Here is a 16,728-nt window from a genome sequence, read left to right as displayed (position 1 = left end):
GGAGATGGAGGCAGATGGGCTGGGCTCAAGAGAGGCAAGGAGGGGGACAAGAAGAGTGAGAAATGTCCCAATCACCTCCCTTCTCTGAGCACCGGAACACCCCCCCCCAAAAAAAAACAAAAACAAAACCCCTCTCTGGTTACAGACTTTCAAAAGTCTGGTAGCTTAGTCCTGAAAACATCACGCGGGATGTTTCACACTTTGCACCCAATTTGGGAAAGTAGCGATCTTGCAACACGCAAAAAGGAATTTCCCAAATGGGCCCCCAGAAAGTCAGAGGAGAATGGTGGGGAGGTGCTAGTCACCTGCGCAGATCTGCTCATAAATTAAAAGTCAGCCAGGCTGCCCAGCTAATTACAGCTCACTTAGCAAGAAAAGGGCAGTTTACTGCAATGCACCTCTGGCTGCCTGCTCATCTAAGAATGCTTCCCCAGGGAAGGTGCATTGCTCAGTGGGTGGAGTGCCTGAATCACACTCAGGTTCAACCCACACCATCTCCAGGCAGATTCCTTGTCTGAAGCCCCAGAGACCCACTGCAAGTCAGTGCTGCGCTAGACGGACCAGTGCTCTGACTCAACAACAGGTAGCCTCCTAGTCACCCTTGTAGGAACAATATCCAGGTAGTGCTAGAAAAGTCCCTGGAAAGAAACCCTGGGAAGCCACGACCAGCATTCCCTGGCCTGTTCCTCTGCAGTCATTGCGGCACTGCAGTTCCCATCAGCCCCAGCCAGGCTCACCAAAGGACCATGAAATTGTGCAGCCTAACCCTCTGCAGTGAAGGGATCTCAACTGAAGGTTCCATGACAGGTGACCATCCGACCTCTGCTTAAAAACCTCCAGGGAAACAGAGTCCACCAACTCCCGAGGGAGACCGTTCCACTGTCAAACAGCTCGGACTGTCGGGAAATTATCCCCGGGGTTTAGTCAGAATCTCCCTTCTTGCAACTAGTAGCCATTGGTTTGGGTTCTATCCTCCGGAGCAGGAGACAACAAACTCGCGTCATCTTCCCTGGGGAAGCCTTTCGAATGACTATCCTATCTCCTCTCAGTCTCCTCTTTTCCAGGCTAAACATACCCAGCTCCTTCAACCACTCCTCATTTGGCTTAGTTCCCAGACCCTTGAACCTCTTGGTTGCCCTGCTCTGCCCACCTTCCAGCTTGTCCACATCCTTTTTAAATTGTGGTGCCCAGAACTGGACCCAGGACTACAGGTGAGGTCTGACTAAGGCAGAAGAGAGCGGTACTATCACTTTCCTTGATACAGACACTCAACATCTGTTGATACAGCCTAGAATAGCATTCACTTTTTTTTGGTGTTGGATCACATGGTTGGCTCATGTTAAGCTTGTGGTCTACTAAGACCCCCAGATCCTTTTCACACATGAAGGGAGTTGCTACAATTTGTAGTCTAGCATTATCTGGAGAGCCACAGGTTCCTCACTCCTGGTTTATATCCCTGCTCCACATGAGGCACTCAAAGTGGCTCACAAGAAGATGAAAGACGCACACACGTCAATAAAGAGGCACACTACAAAAAATTCCCAGGAGACAGCAGACAATATAAATCAAATACAGTGGTGCCCCGCAAGACGAATGCCTCGCAAGACGGAAAACTCGCTAGACGAAAGAGTTTTCCGTTTTGGAGGTGCTTTGCAAAACGAATCTCCTATGGGCTTGCTTCGCAAGACGAAAATGTCTTGCGAGTTCCTGCTGGTTTTTTCCCCTCCCCCCTTTTTCTAAGCCGCTAAGCCGCTTATCAGCTGATCCGATCAGCAGATAAGCCGCTAATAGCGTTAATAGCGCTAATCCGCTAATCCTTCAATGGGCTTGCTTCGCAAGACGAAAAAACCGCTAGACGAAGAGAATCACAGAACGGATTCTTTTCATCTTGCGAGGCACCACTGTACTGCCAAGGAAACAGGCTGCCAGAAAAGTCAAACAAGAACAGACTCTAAGAGCCAACCAAAGGCTTGCCAGGACAAAACACTTCATCTTGGAATGTCACCAGGAAAGGAGACAAATGCATCTCCAAAGCGCAGGCAGGGCAACTGAGAAGGACCCACCCGATCGCCCTGCAGGGCCTAAACTCTTTCCTAGCACATGTTGTGGGGGCCTAGGATGGAGAAGCCGGCTGCAAGCAGCTTTAACTCGCAAGGGCCCATGACAGCTGGCCACATGACCCCCAGAAGGACACACACAAAATCACCAAAAGGAAGTCAAGTCAATAGGCTGATGCAATCATATCATCTCTATGACCACCCTGCCCTCCCTCAAAACCCATGTTGACCACTGCCTGGGTGGTCACTGCCTGGGTCTGCAGTACATTACACAATGCAGCTGAACTATTATTGGTGAGGAATGGGATACCTCAATTATAACCTCAAGATAAAGGTAAAGGGACCCCTGACCATTAGGTCCAGTCGTGGCTGACTCTGGGGTTGCGGTGCTCATCTCGCTTTATTGGCCGAGGGAGCCGGAGTACAGCTTCCGGGTCATGTGGCCAGCATGACTAAGCCGCTTCTGGCAAACCAGGGCATCGCACAGAAACGCAGTTTACCTTCCCGCCAGAGCGGTATCTATTGATCTACTTGCACTTTGATGTGCTTTCAAACTGCTAGGTTGGCAGGAGCAGGGACCGAGCAACGGGAGCTCACCCCGTCGCGGGGATTCGAAGCGCTGATCTTCTGCTTGGCAAGCCCTAGGCTCTGTGGTTTAACCCACAGCGCCACCCATGTCCCCTAACCTCAATACAGCGCATGCCAATCCCCAGCTTGCTCCTTGAGTTGCAGGTAAAGTGGCCCTGCCCAACCTTCCTGGCTAGCTTTCAACCCCAGGTGAGCTTCAAGAAACACCTGCAACATTGCCAACAGCTACCTGTAACCAAAAGTTACAAAAGAGGCAGTCCCTGACCCAATCTCCTTCCCCAGCTATCAGCCATTGCATCACGATATAATCTTCCCTCCTCCCAAGTCTTTGGGATTCTTGCTTACCCACGCATCCACCGCCCTCCTGCCCCCAAACACAGAACCACACCCAAGCACCCAGAAGCCTTGCTTTCAGATGTGAATGTGTGATATGTTTGCCCTAGAGCAGTTCATACGTTCTTAAACTGTGCTTGCAATCTCCATCCTAGCTTCCTGCTGTCCAGGTGCCAGGGTGGCTGCCAACGTCTCATCCTTTTCCCTCCTGCAGACCAAAGGATGCTGCTCCTTGGAAATCTTGCACCACAGGTCAAGCATATTTTAAAAAAGAGCAATTTCTATTTGCCACTGTGCGCCAGTTCCACAGTCCTGGGATCCTCACTCCGTTCGCCACAAGACTCTCACCTATCCATCACTGCACCATCTTTCCCCTTTATAACTTCCTCCTTCCTCTCACTAAAAACAAGTCAGGATTTCCAGTAATCCCAACACATAGACTACGTGGTTCTCTTCTCTCCCCCCGCCACCTGCTTTTATCCTTACACCAACTACAAATCCCACAATGATTTGCTCCACATCAAAATAACTCCATCAAAATAAGCTCCACATCAAAATAACTTGCTTGGTGGTGGAGACACACATGACCTTCTCTGAACTGCAAACTGAGATGAAATCCTACAGCCAACGCGACTTCATGTACGTTAACACCTTCCTGGGTTTGGAGAGGACAGGATAGGAGAGGATTCCTCCTACTGAGCGCCCTTTTCTCAAACCAGCTGACAGTTGTTTTGCTGAACATAAAGGTAGCACGCTTAGGGGAGCAAATTATTTTTAGTCTTGCAGATCCCAGGGGAAAGTTAAGAGTGCCGTATATGAGATTGCAGTAGTAAACTGTAAGAAATGCAGCAGCCACAAGCCAGCCCCGTATGTCTGATATTATGGGATGGGCATCTTAATTCAATGTTTATGTTTGCGGCTTTAATACAACCAGACGGCAAGTGTCCCTTGTGTATCTTTCCGAAGTACTGTCATCCTGCTCCTTCTTCCCTTCACCAAGGGCAGTAGCAGGAGCGCATCTGCTTCGCTGAAGGTCCCAGGGTCAAGGCAGGTGGATCTGGGAATATCCTTCATCTGTATAAGGCAGCTTCCTGTTCCTACAAAAACGGTGCCGTTTCAGAATTTGTTTTTGTGCTGCTTTCCCTGGCATCCGTCCACCATGTACACAGATTCCTATGTTCCTAAGTGAACAATGATTTATGCCTTACTGAGCCATTACTCAGCCTGCATGTTGGCCCAGCCCTCGTATATCCAGAAACCAAAGACAGGTTTCCTTCTAAAAAGGTCTAGAATATCACTGAAGTGGCCAGGCTCAGAGGCTTAGGTTATTCTCGGCCTCTCTCACACAGGCCAGAGCTTCTAGTTTCAATGCAGCTGTAGGATTGCCTCCATAGTTGAAGAGGAGTAAACAATGTCTCCAAAGCCAGAAATGGCCACCGAAGTGTTGTGTTTAGCATCACTGTAATGCAGAAGACAGCATCTTAAAAAGCAGAGACATCACCTTGCCAACAAAGGTCCGTATAGTTAAAGCTCTGGTTTTCCCAGTAGTGATGTATGGAAGTGAGAGCTGGACCACAAAGAAGGCTGGTCGCCGAAGAATAGATGCTTTTGAATTCTGGTGCTGGAGGAGACTCTTGAGAGTCCCATGGACTGCAAGAAGATCCAACCTCTCCATTCTGAAGGAAATCAGCCCCGAGTGCTCACTGGAAGGACAGATCCTGAAGCCACCTCATGAGAAGAGAAGATTCCCTGGAAAAGACCCTGATGTTGGGAAAGATGGAGGGCACAAGGAGAAGGGGACGACAGAGGACGAGATGGTTGGACAGTGTTCTCGAAGCTACCAGCATGAGTTTGACCAAACTGCGGGAGGCAGTGGAAGACAGGAGTGCCTGGCGTGCTCTGGTCCAGGGGGTCACGAAGAGGCAGACACCACTAAACAACTAAACAACAACAACAATGCAGAAGAGGGAACTGTGCATCCCTCCAAATGTTGTTGGGACTCCTAATTCCCATCAGCTCCAGTGAAGCTGAATGCTGGAAGGCTCAGGACAGATAAAAGAATGTATTCAAGCAGTGCATTCCTGTAGGCAAGCATGGCCACCAAACTCGATGGCTTTAAAAGAGCATTAGACAAATACATGGAGGAGGAGAGGGTCAGACTTTATGAGCCTTGGGGTCCCTTCCAACTCTGCAGCTCCACGATTCCACCCTTTCCTCTTGCTAAAAGATTCCCAGCTCTTAAAAGGCAAAAGCTTGGTGCCCCAATTCAGCCGAGGCATGAGCCCTGACAACGAACAGGTTTTCAGCTGTTGTGATATACCCAGCCTCATATACCTGGGGCCAAAGTGCACATACCTTCGGGAGGAAAGGTGAGAAGACATACACTGAATTTGCTCTGCTACAAGTTAGTCATTATAATTATTTGATTGCTTAGGAATTGCTTGACTTAAGCAAACAGCTTTCCAGTAACACAACCTAATAAAAACATGTCAAACGCACACAGATTTTGGGGTGCGGACTGAACGGAGAACACAGATACCAGGGCATGAGAAGCTTAAGGTATTGTTGCCACATCCTTATCTTGGTGTTCTCCATATGCTTCCTAATAATAAGAGGCAAAAGCTGCCCCATGAAAAGCCATCGTTTAACACAGCATTCAGCTCCGCTTTGGCTTCTCGGAAACCTCCCACTCGTTCCAGCAACAGCTTGTTCTCATGTCCAAGTGAATGAGGCGAACTGATCGCTCCCCTTAAACTCTCCACCCAGAGGCATCGAGCTGGAAACCGGAAGAGTGGAGGACTTTGCATCCTGGAGAAGAAGTAGGATCCAGAGAGCCAGGGTCACAGGACGGCAGCGTGAGCCTCACGCAGCTCCAGCTTGGACTCTGAACGTTAAGAAGCCAGGGCTGCCGCACAATGCCTCCTTGTTTCGGGGAGCGTGCAAAGGCGTGCATGAGAGGGCAGGGAAATTCCTTGCTTACCTAGAACCCCTGAAGAAAAAAGGCAGCAGAGCTCTACAATCCAACCTCGGCTCCGACAGGAAAAGGGGCCTCCGGAAGAGACAAGCACTGGGGTGTCTGCTCTAGAAGGCTGTTTTGCTACCAGGAAGTTTCACTTAAGAACATAAAAGGAGCGTCCTGCTCCAGGCCAATGGCCCATGTAGTCCGGCATCCTGTTCTCACAGCAGCCAAGCAGATGTCCCAAAGGGAAGTCCACAAGCAGGATTCGAACACAAGAGCAGCACAACTATGCCAGCAGATCATTATCGGAGCAAGTGTTTAGAACAGGGGTCAGCAACCTAAGGCCCACGGGCCACAAGCTTGGTCAGCTCCCGTGTGCCGCGCTAAACTGGCACGGGGACTGCCTTCCGTGACACTGGCCGGCTTCCCGTTGGCTGCAGGAAGCTCCTGGAGCCAATGAGAAGCTGTGCATGCCTCCTCCGCGCTAGAAATAGCGTTTGCCCACCGCGCCATCTGCGGGACCGTGAACCGGCCCAAGCCACAAAAACCTTGCCGACTGCTGGTTTAGAATCTGGTGTCTGAGTTTTAATTTTCCTCATCCTGCCCTCTTCCTTTTTCCTTGTGTGCTGTGGGTTTTAGATTGTAAGACTGCGGGTCGGGACTGTATTATTTCGATTGGGAGTCATGTATATTAATTTCAAGGAGTCTACTCTGAGTAGCACAAGCCTGGGCTGCCACCCATGCTGCTGTCAACAGTGGAGTTCGATGGGGCTGTTGCAATTAAAGACCATCAGATCGGTGTCCCCAGGATAACCTCGTATGAGTATTCAGTTTAAGCTCCAACAGGAAAACCTGGAATCAGCTCTTTAATTGAATCTTGCAGCGTTCGAGTCAATTGCAAAGGAGGCTGCACAGCCTCATCTGCTTGGGGCAAGCTTCTACCCCACAGCAGACACAGGGGGGAGCTGGTGGGGAGGGAATCCTGCACCCCTCATTAAACCACAATGCAATTTAGTGGCAAAAAATCAACAGAGTAACTTGAGCACCAGTGAAAGGGCTGGAAATTTTTCCATTACCGGTACCTCGTTTTACCAAATAACATGTTCCACTTCTAAGAAATGCCTTGTTTTGTGAAATTAATTCGTTAAATAATAATAAAAAAGTACAGCAGTCAAGTTGGACAATCTGAAAGTTGTGATTCATTTTTCCAGGTGACCAACCCTTGAAAGCATTCAATATATATTGCGCATTAATGTGATTTATGAATGTGTGTGGGGTTGGATGAGGGAAGCATTGAATTATAAATAATCTAGACATGCTAGTTGGTTTCTGATTTAGGATTATTAGAAAATTTTCCAGAAAGTGTCTTATTCAAAATTTCCAGAAACATGCACATCTCTGCCGACTGAGTTATGGTCTGCTATAATCACTACAGAATAAATATTCAGATTTTCCAGAAATCAGGTTTTGTTAACAGGATGAATTATTAAATCTGTGTGCATGTGCACTGACTTATCCTTGTGAAAGTATTATTCCGGCTGCCCCAATATGGGTTGGGGCAGGAGCTATATAAATCTTTCTAGACAGGCTTTTGGGTATTTTCCCTGGCAACGAAACCAATGAAAATGAGGTCAGGAGAGAGGGACAAACAACTGTGTTGTGTGTCTAATGAAAGTTTAATCCGGACAGCCTTCACCTTCAACGGAAATTGTCTACACATTATCTGTTTTTTCTTCGTGACCATCACAGTTATAAGCTCCAATTTCCTAACTGAAAAATATATCTGATTTTGTCCTCAGGCAGCTTAAAGTTCCTAGGTCTCCTGTTATTTGCTTTCTTGGAAATCAAAACTGAAGCCCCACAGAAACTACAATTAGGTGGTTAGCCTGTTTTGACAGGGAGAAAAGGGTTTTGACAGGCTGTAGCACTGTGATTATTCAGAGTCGAGAGACCTTTGAATCTGCTTCTGATCCAATTCACTGATTCTGGCTCTTGCATCTAAGAAGGATATTAGAATATAGAAGGTGGGAAAGGTGCAAAAAAGGCAACCAAAATGATCAGAGAACCTTCTTCACATAATATATACACGGCTAAACTATGGAATCTGATACTCTTAAGATGTCGCAACCACCATCAACTTCAATGGCTTAAAAAGACGTTTAGGGTAGGGTTACCAGACATCCCCAGTTCCTGGGGACACTCCCCGGATGTGCAAATCTGTCCCCGGACAAATTCCGTCCCCGGAATGTCTTCAGATTTGCAAATCTGTCCCCAGGAAATGTGGCAGCGGCAGTCAGCAGCCTGGAGCCAGCCTGGAAGCGCAGTTGGCTCTGGCTGGTTTCAGGAGCTGCTCGCTGCTGTGGTATCTGCAACTTTTCCTCGCCAGAAATCCCCATATGACGTGTCTTGTGCATAACACATCATACGAGGACTTCCGGTGAGGAAAAATGGGGGGCGCCATGGCAGTGAGCAGCTCCTGCAGCCAGCCAGAGCCAACTGCACTACCAGGCTGGCTACGGGCTGCTGACTCCCGCTGCCACTGCGGAAGGGGAACCAGGGACGTCTGGCAGTATAGATCTCCTTCCCCCTTTGTTTTGACTGATGTGGGGGAGGCTCAAGAGTTGTGGGCGGGTGGCCATTGCCCAGTTTTTTTAAAAAAACTCTGCGCATTTTTGTTTCACAGGGTGCGAAAGAAGGGATTTGTACCTTTATACAATATGCATGTGTGCTTGGGCCCAGGGTCTTTTGCCTCACCATGCCCACTACTGACTCCCTGTTGCTAGGTAAAGGTAAAGGGACACCTGACCATTAGGTCCAGTCGTGGCCGACTCTGGGGTTGCAGTGCTCATCTCGCTTTACTGGCCGAGGGAGATGGTATACAACTTCCAGATCATGTGACCAGCATGACTAAACCGCTTCTGGCGAACCAGAGCAGCGCACAGAAACGCTGTTTACCTTCCTGCCGGATTGGTACCTATTTATCTACTTGCACTTTGGCGTGCTTTCGAACTGCTAGGTTGGCAGGAGCAGGGACCGAGCAACAGGAGCTCACCCCGTCGCGGGGATTCGAACCGCCGAACTTCTGATCGGCAAGTCCTAGGCTCTGTGGTTTAACCCACAGCACCACCTGCATCCCTTACCCACTACTGACTCCCTGTTGCTACTCAGCTTAAGAAAAAAAAAGTGTCCCCGGATTCATTGAAAAAAATCTGGTAAACATGGTTTAAGGAGCATCATGGAGGCTAAAGTTATCAAAAGCTACTACTGTACTCATAATGGCCATTTATGAGCTCTAGTGTCATGTCTCTGAATACCAGAAAACAGAATTCTGGACCAGGTGGGCCTTTGGTGTGATCCTGCAGGGTTCGTCTCACGATCTAAGATGCAGACATGAATCATAGAATCATAGAGTTGGAAGAGACCCCAAGGGCCATCGAGTCCAACCCCCTGCCAAGCAGGAAACACCATCAGAGCACTCCTGACATATGGTTGTCAAGCCTCTGCTTAAAGACCTCCAAAGTAGGAGACTCCACCACACTCCTTGGCAGCAAATTCCACTGTCGAACAGCTCTTACTGTCAGGAAGTTCTTCCTAAAGTTTAGGTGGAATCTTCTTTCTTGTAGTTTGGATCCATTGCTCCGTGTCCGCTTCTCTGGAGCAGCAGAAAACAACCTTTCTCCCTCCTCTATGTGACATCCTTTTATATATTTGAACATGGCTATCATATCACCCCTTAACCTCCTCTTCTCCAGGCTAAACATGCCCAGCTCCCTTAGCCGTTCCTCATAAGGCATCGTTTCCAGGCCTTTGACCATTTTGGTTGCCCTCCTCTGGACACGTTCCAGTTTGTCAGTGTCCTTGTCCAGAGGAGGGCAACCAAAATGGTCAAAGGCCTGGAAACGATGCCTTATGAGGAACGGCTAAGGGAGCTGGGCATGTTTAGCCTGGAGAAGATGAGCTCCTCCTGTTGACAAAGAGGCTGTGTGTCCCCCCCAAAAAAGGCTGCCTCTCAGATAATCAGTTCATTCCTATAACTCTCAAGAGCAATTCAAAAATCTAAGGTGACTCGGCCCCCTCAAGTTAAGCTAGTAATAATCAGGCCACTCCAAATCCACAGCTATCGACAAAAATTGCAAGACATGCAGCTAAGCGTGTCGGCACCACGGAGCAATATTCAAAACTGGGAAATCTCTGTCTCTTATTGAACCAGCTTCTATTAGAGAAAGGAAGTCTGACCATTTGAGTCTCACATATGGCAGAAAGGTGCAGATGGAAGCAAAAAGGTTTATTCCTAAGGGGGCGAGCTGTACCACAGACAAGACACGGTGCCTTCCTACGCCTAAGGTTCAGCAACTACGACTATGCAAACTGAACGTGATGTGGGTGACCACTCAGAGGCGGATTTTCAGAGGAATGATCTGTGCAGAAAACCAAAGTCCCAACGGACTGCAGAACCATGGTGACCGGCCAGCCGTTCTGACTGCAAAACTGCCCTACTGAAAGGAAAGACAGAGGCATTCTACCCCAAGATTTAAAGACGTAAAAAACAACCAGAAAAACAAGAAAACACTCCTCCGACCCTCCAAAGCACCAGAAAAATTAAGAATTGCATATAAATGTGCTTGCTTCAAGGGGACGACAGCAGGAGAGAAAAGCGAGGGGGCATTGAGCAAAACCACCGTGCACAGGGCAGCATGAATTTTAACCTCTGACGACAAACATTTATGCTGGGCCTCGCCTTTGTGAGCAGGGAGGATGGAAACAGGAAGAACGGGAAGCGGTTTTTGGGGGGAAAGAGAAAGAGAAGGGGGGAGCAGACTGGGGACACAGAGAAGCAGTTGGTTACACGTCGTCCCCCCCCGTATTTCACCAACCCCCATCCTAAAATATCATCAGGAGAGTAACGGATATTCGTAGGAAAACCCCACTACTGGGTCTGTTTTGCAAACTGAAATGGTTTCCTCCACTCAAACCACTCATTTACAGGGATGCACAATTTTTGACTAGCCTTGTTCACAAAGATAAAAAATGGGTGACAGCCTGCCTTTGCCCCTGGACAGTTTGTGCCTAAGGAAGCCCCAGCCCAATCTCATTTTCCAACAAGAGCAGGAGGCCTGCAGCTAGCCTGTGTGGTCCTCTCTTGGGCAATGTGCTCCAGGTGTCTCAGCCACATGGCTGCCAAGCAAGACTCCAGTCGCCCTTTCCCTGGGAAAATGAAGCCGCCCATTTGGCTGCCACTCAGCCAAGGAGCTCCGAGATGCTCAGGGTGACATTTTTATCCCACCTTCCTCTCCAAATAGCTCAAGGTGGCACACATGGTTCTCCCCTGACTCATTTAATCTGAGCCTCCTTCGCAGCCTGGGAGCTGCAAAAGTTGGTGGTGATCAGCCCTGGAGTTTCACAGGCATCTCTACCCCGCTCCCAGATTGGGAGGAAAGGCAGGAGTGGTTTGGCCACTACACTGCTAAGAAAGGCAGTGTGGTGTAGTGGGTAGAGTGCCAGACCATGACCTGGGAGAGCAGGATTCAAACACCCCCTTGGCCATGATGTATCATAAAAAACAACAACCCTATATATCACAGGGTTGCCATGAGGATAAGATTGGGAGAAGTAGGTACACCACCTTGTGCTCCTTGCCAAAAAGGTGGGATATAAATACTGAGTCATGATCACTGTTCCTCTAGCTGACAGGTGATGGCTTCGCAGGACTTTGGACAATGAGTCTTTTTGAGCCAGACTTGGAGAGGATGGGAATTGAACCCGCGACTGCTCCACCACCGAGTTGTAACTACCAGCCACGCCCTGCAATCTGCTCCTTGCCAAAGGAAATAACATTTGGTATTGCCTGAACTAAGCCACTGAGATTTCGCAATTCCACCATTTATTTCCACATGGCTCTTTCACCAGATGCAGCCCTGACAGTCAGCACGTGTCTGGCAAAATTAAAATAACAGCAGGGATGGGGACGGAGGAGAAGAACGCATGTCGACCCTTTGGTGATGTGTAAGGTCCCTCTAGAACCTTGGTACCACAGGGCTAAGAAGGAGAAACCGGAATAACCCAAAAGTTGTCACAAGTCCTCTGTGTGGAGACCATGCGCAGGCTGCCCCTTGCTCACTGCAGGAGAGGATTCTCATGCGCTTGCAGCTGCCCCCATACACTCTCTTCCAACGTGGGAATCATTAATGAGAATCTGTCCTACGATTCTATCTGATTACAGTGGTAAGGTAAAGGTAAAGGGACCCCTGACCATTAGGTCCAGTCGTGGCCGACTCTGGGGTTGCGGCGCTCATCTCGCTTTATTGGCCGAGGGAGCCGGCGTACAGCTTCCGGGTCATGTGGCCAGCATGACTAAGCTGCTTCTGGCGAACCAGAGCAGCGCACGGAAACACCGTTTACCTTCCCGCCGGAGTGGTACCTATTTATCTACTTGCACTCTGAGGTGCTTTCGAACTGCTAGGTTGGCAGGAGCTGGGACCGAGCAACGGGAGCTCACCCCGTCTGCCGACCTTCTGATCAGCAAGTCCTAGGCTCTGTGGTTTAATCCACAGCACCACCTACATCCCCATACAGTGGTACCTCGGGTTAAGTACTTAATTAGTTCCGGAGGTCCGTTCTTAGCCTGAAACTGTTCTTAACCTGAAGCACCACTTTAGCTAATGGGGCCTCCCGCTGCTGCCGCGCCGCTGGAGCCCGATTTCTGTTCTCATCCTGAAGCCAAGTTCTTAACCTGAAGCACTATTTCTGGGTTAGCAGAGTCTGTAACCTGAAGCGTATGTAACCTGAGGTACCACTGTATATTTCCTGCATTGCCTGGGGTCAGACTAGATGACCCTTGGGGGTCCCTTCCCAACTCTAGAATCCTATCAACTGACGGGGGTCCAGGAGCTCCAGGGGGCGTCCAGGGCATTCTCCGCCGCCTCCTTCCACCCTCCCAACACCCCCGCGAAGGAGGTCGGGCGGCGAGGCCCAAGGCCGCACCCGGGGAGCTTCGCGGTCCAGTTAAAGGGTCTCTCTCCCGGGCCCTCGCTTGACCCCCTAACCGCCCCCACCCCTCCGGCTTCCGAAGAGAAGAGGAGACCCCGGAAGGCCGGCGTGGAAGCTGCACGAAGGAGCCACCCAACCGGCTCTGCCCATCTTGCAGCCCGGGCACGTCAGAACCGGCAAACACGTGGCAGCCGCTCGCTCGCTCCGGCGTTGCTGCCCGGCGGGGAGCAGTAGCGGGGAGTTCCGCAGGCGCCCGGCCAGAGGGGAGGGGGGGGCTTCCAATGCCGGCCCTGTGAGGGGAAAGGCAGGAGGGCCGGGAGGGAGGAGGAGGAGGCCCCTCCGGCGCCTGAGAGGAAGGGCGGGTCCCGCGTGCAGCCCGGGGAAGGGAGAGGGGTCCCCAAAGGTCATCCAGCCGGTCCCCCGCCGCCCCCTCAGCGCGCCCACCTTGTACTTGTCGAAGCCGGCCAGCTGCTCGGCGCTCACGTACTCGTAGCCGCCCATGGCGGAGGCTGTCGGAGAGAGGGAGAGAGAGAGAGAGACGCGCCTCGCCGCCGTGACAGGCGCCGCCGGGCAGCTCCCTCACAAGCTCCCTCACAGCGCGCGCGCGCCCGCCTTGGCGAAGGAGCAACGCGGCCCGCCCTCGCCGGCTTCCGTACCTCGCCCCGCCCCCGCGGCAGATCAGCCCACCCGTGACGTCAGCGAGGCGCTCCCCGCCCTCCCTCTGCGGCTCCTCGCTCCCGCGGAGCCATCTTGGGAGAGGCAACGGACGCCGACGCCGCCTCTGGGCACGTGATGGCGTCGCGAGATCGGCCCCCGTGACGTCAGCAAGGCGCTCCCTTCCCTCCCTCCGCGGCTCCTCGCTCAGGAGAAGCCATCTTGGGAGAGGCAACGGACGACGACGCCTCTGGGCACGTGACGGCGTCGCGAGAGCGGCCCCCGTGACGTCAGCAAGGCGCTCCCTTCCCTCCCTCCGCGGCTCCTCGCTCAGGAGACGCCATCTTGTGAGAGGCAACGGACGACGACGCCTCTGGGCACGTGACGGCGTCGCGAGAGCGGCCCACCCGTGACGTCTCCGAGGCACCTCCCTCCCCCGTCGCCGGCATAGGCGGGACGGCGGCACCCTCTGACGCGCGCGATCCTCCGGCGCCCAATTGGTACCGAGCGCTGTCACTCTTGGCTTTGGGGTCCAATACGGGTCCTTTAATTTCTCTCGGTGCCCGCCTTCCCTATTGATTGATTGATGGGCGGCTCCCGCCCACCCACTCTGCCTGGAAGCTTCTGATTGGGCGGGAGAAACCTATGGAGGGCTGCAGGCGCCGGGTTGGAGGCTGCGGGCGGCTGTTCTTTACTTGCGCCCGCCTCCCTGCCTCCGTCATTCCGCCGCCCGCTGCCCTAAGCGCCATTCCTGTCTCCGCCGGAAGGGGCGCTCTCCCTCCGTTTCTGCCCAGGCTCCGCACTCCTCTGCCCTCCGCTGCCCTCTTTCCTCTGCTGCGGCGCTTCTGGATGAAATGCCAGGGAATTTTCTTTTAAAATGATATTTATTGAAATTTTACAGACAATAAAAGGTTACAAAATTAAAAATAAGAAATAAAAAAGAATAACAATAATAAAAGAAAAAGAGATACAAAAATACAAAGACAAAATACATAAAAAGTAAAAATAAATAAATAAAAAGAAATCAATATTTTCATGTCTTATATTTCATTTACTTGTTTCCTGACCTCCTCACACCCCCCTTTTTTGTATTCCAGTTCACATAATTAATTCAGCAAATCCTTACCCTCTATCATTTATCTTTACTCAATATCTTAACCTATTATGACTATATATTTTCAACCACTGTCAATCCGTATTCACATATTCTTAATCTTTTTACCAAAACCGCTTATTTTCAATCCAACATCCCTTTAACATTCATTAATTTTACAGTATTTCTGCAAGTAGTCTTTAAATGAAATGCCAGGGGATTTGCCCCGCATCGCCATCGGCATCCTGCCAGCCTTTAGGAACACGCAGGCCTCCCCGGCGTCTCCTGCCCCGAGTACTGGGTTTTAATCTGTGTCTTTTTTCAACCCGATGGCTTTGTGGCGCGCTTTGATTGGCGCTGCTTCTACTGTACAGTATTGCAATGCTTTAGAGCAGTATTTCCCAAGCTTGGGTCTCCAGCTGTTTTTGCAGTACAACTCCCATCATCCCTAGCTAGCAAGACGAGTGTTCAGGGATGATGGGAATTGCAGTTCCATAACAGCTCCCTGCTGATTTAACTTATATGCAGAATTCATCATGCGAAAGGCTGGGCTGGATGAATCCCTAGCCGGAATTAAGATCGCCGGAAGAAATATCAACAACCTCAGATACGCAGATGACACAACTTTGATGACAGAAAGTGAGGAGGAATTAAAGAACCTTTTAATGAGGGTGAAAGAGAAGAGCGCAAAATATGGTCTGAAGCTCAACATCAAAAAAACGAAGATCTTGGCCACTGAGCCCATCACCTCCTGGCAAATAGAAGGGGAAGAAATGGAGGCAGTGAGAGATTTTACTTGGGCTCCATGATCACTGCAGATGGGGACAGCAGTCACGAAATTAAAAGACGCCTGCTTCTTGGGAGAAAGGTGATGGCAAACCCAGACAGCATCTTAAAAAGCAGAGACATCACCTTGCCAACAAAGGTCCGTATAGTTAAAGCTCTGGTTTTCCCAGTAGTGATGTATGGAAGTGAAAGCTGGACCATCAAGAAGGCTGATCGCCGAAGAATTGATGCTTTTGAATTCTGGTGCTGGAGGAGACTCTTGAGAGTCCCATGGACTGCAAGAAGATCAAACCTCTCCATTCTGAAGGAAATCAGCCCTGAGTGCTCACTGGAAGGACAGATCCTGAAGCTGAGGCTCCAAGACTTTGGCCACCTCATGAGAAGAGAAAACTCCCTGGAAAAGAACCTGATGTTGGGGAAGATGGAGGGCACAAGGAGAAGGGGAGGACTGAGGACGAGATGGTTGGACCGTGTTCTCCAAGCTACCAGCATGAGTTTGACCAAACTGCGGGAGGCAGTGGAATGGGAAAACCAGAGCTTTGACTATATGGACCTTTGTTGGCAAGGTGATGTCTCTGCTTTTTAAGATGTTGTCTAGGTTTGCCATCGCCTTTCTCCCAAGGAGCAGGCGTCTTTTAATTTCGTGACTGCTGTCACCATCTGCATTGATCACGGAGCCCAAGAAAGTCAAATCTCTCACTGCCTCCATTTCTTCCCCTTCTATTTGCCAGGAGGTGATGGGACCCGTGGCCATGATCTTCGTTTTTTTGATGTTGAGCTTCAGACCATATTTTTGCCCCTTTGCTCTCCAAACTACTAGGACCACAGATTGCTTAATCACCATAATTCCTCTTTCCTTCATGTCTGCTCCCCATTTGTGATAGTTTTGCCTAGCCTATGCTAACCTGGGAAACCCATAGCTTTTACTATACGGACCTTTGTTGGCAAGGTGATGTCTCTGCTTTTTAAGATGTTGTCTAGGTTTGTCATTGCTTTTCTCCCAAGAAGCAGGCGTCTTTTAATTTCGTGGCTGCTGTCACCCTCTGCAGTGATCATGGAGCCCAGGAAAGTAAAATCTCTCACTGCCTCCATTTCTTCCCCTTCTATTTGCCAGGGGGATTCTATTTAACTTAATATATGTAAAAATAAAAAAATTCCTTCCAGTAGCACCTTAAAGACCAACTAAGTTAGTTCTTGGTATGAGCTTTCGTGTGCATGCACACTTCTTCAGATACACCAAGTGTGCATGCACACGAAAGCTCATACCAAGA

The 16,728-nt window shown here is 50.2% G+C and overlaps 1 protein-coding gene across 2 annotated transcripts in view; it reads right to left on the bottom strand.

Moving 5' to 3' along the window:
* SELENOI (selenoprotein I) overlaps nt 1-13,551 on the bottom strand; it is a 53,956-nt gene extending 40,405 nt beyond the window's left edge. The window contains exon 1 of one of the 2 annotated variants that reach the window (XM_081188733.1): nt 13,369-13,551. In XM_081188733.1, the coding sequence (XP_081044859.1) occupies nt 13,369-13,425 (57 nt within the window). In that variant the 5' untranslated portion in view covers nt 13,426-13,551. Of the gene's footprint in view, nt 1-3,100; nt 3,228-13,368 lie in introns of those variants that run through there. The other variant, XM_081188732.1, reaches the window with a different exon arrangement.
* Between the last annotated feature and the right edge of the window lie 3,177 nt (nt 13,552-16,728).

The sequence above is a fragment of the Podarcis bocagei genome (assembly GCF_964188305.1).
Source record: "Podarcis bocagei genome assembly, chromosome: 3".
Taxonomy (NCBI): Eukaryota; Metazoa; Chordata; class Lepidosauria; order Squamata; family Lacertidae; genus Podarcis; species Podarcis bocagei.
This window is presented reverse-complemented; position numbering and strand designations above follow the sequence as displayed.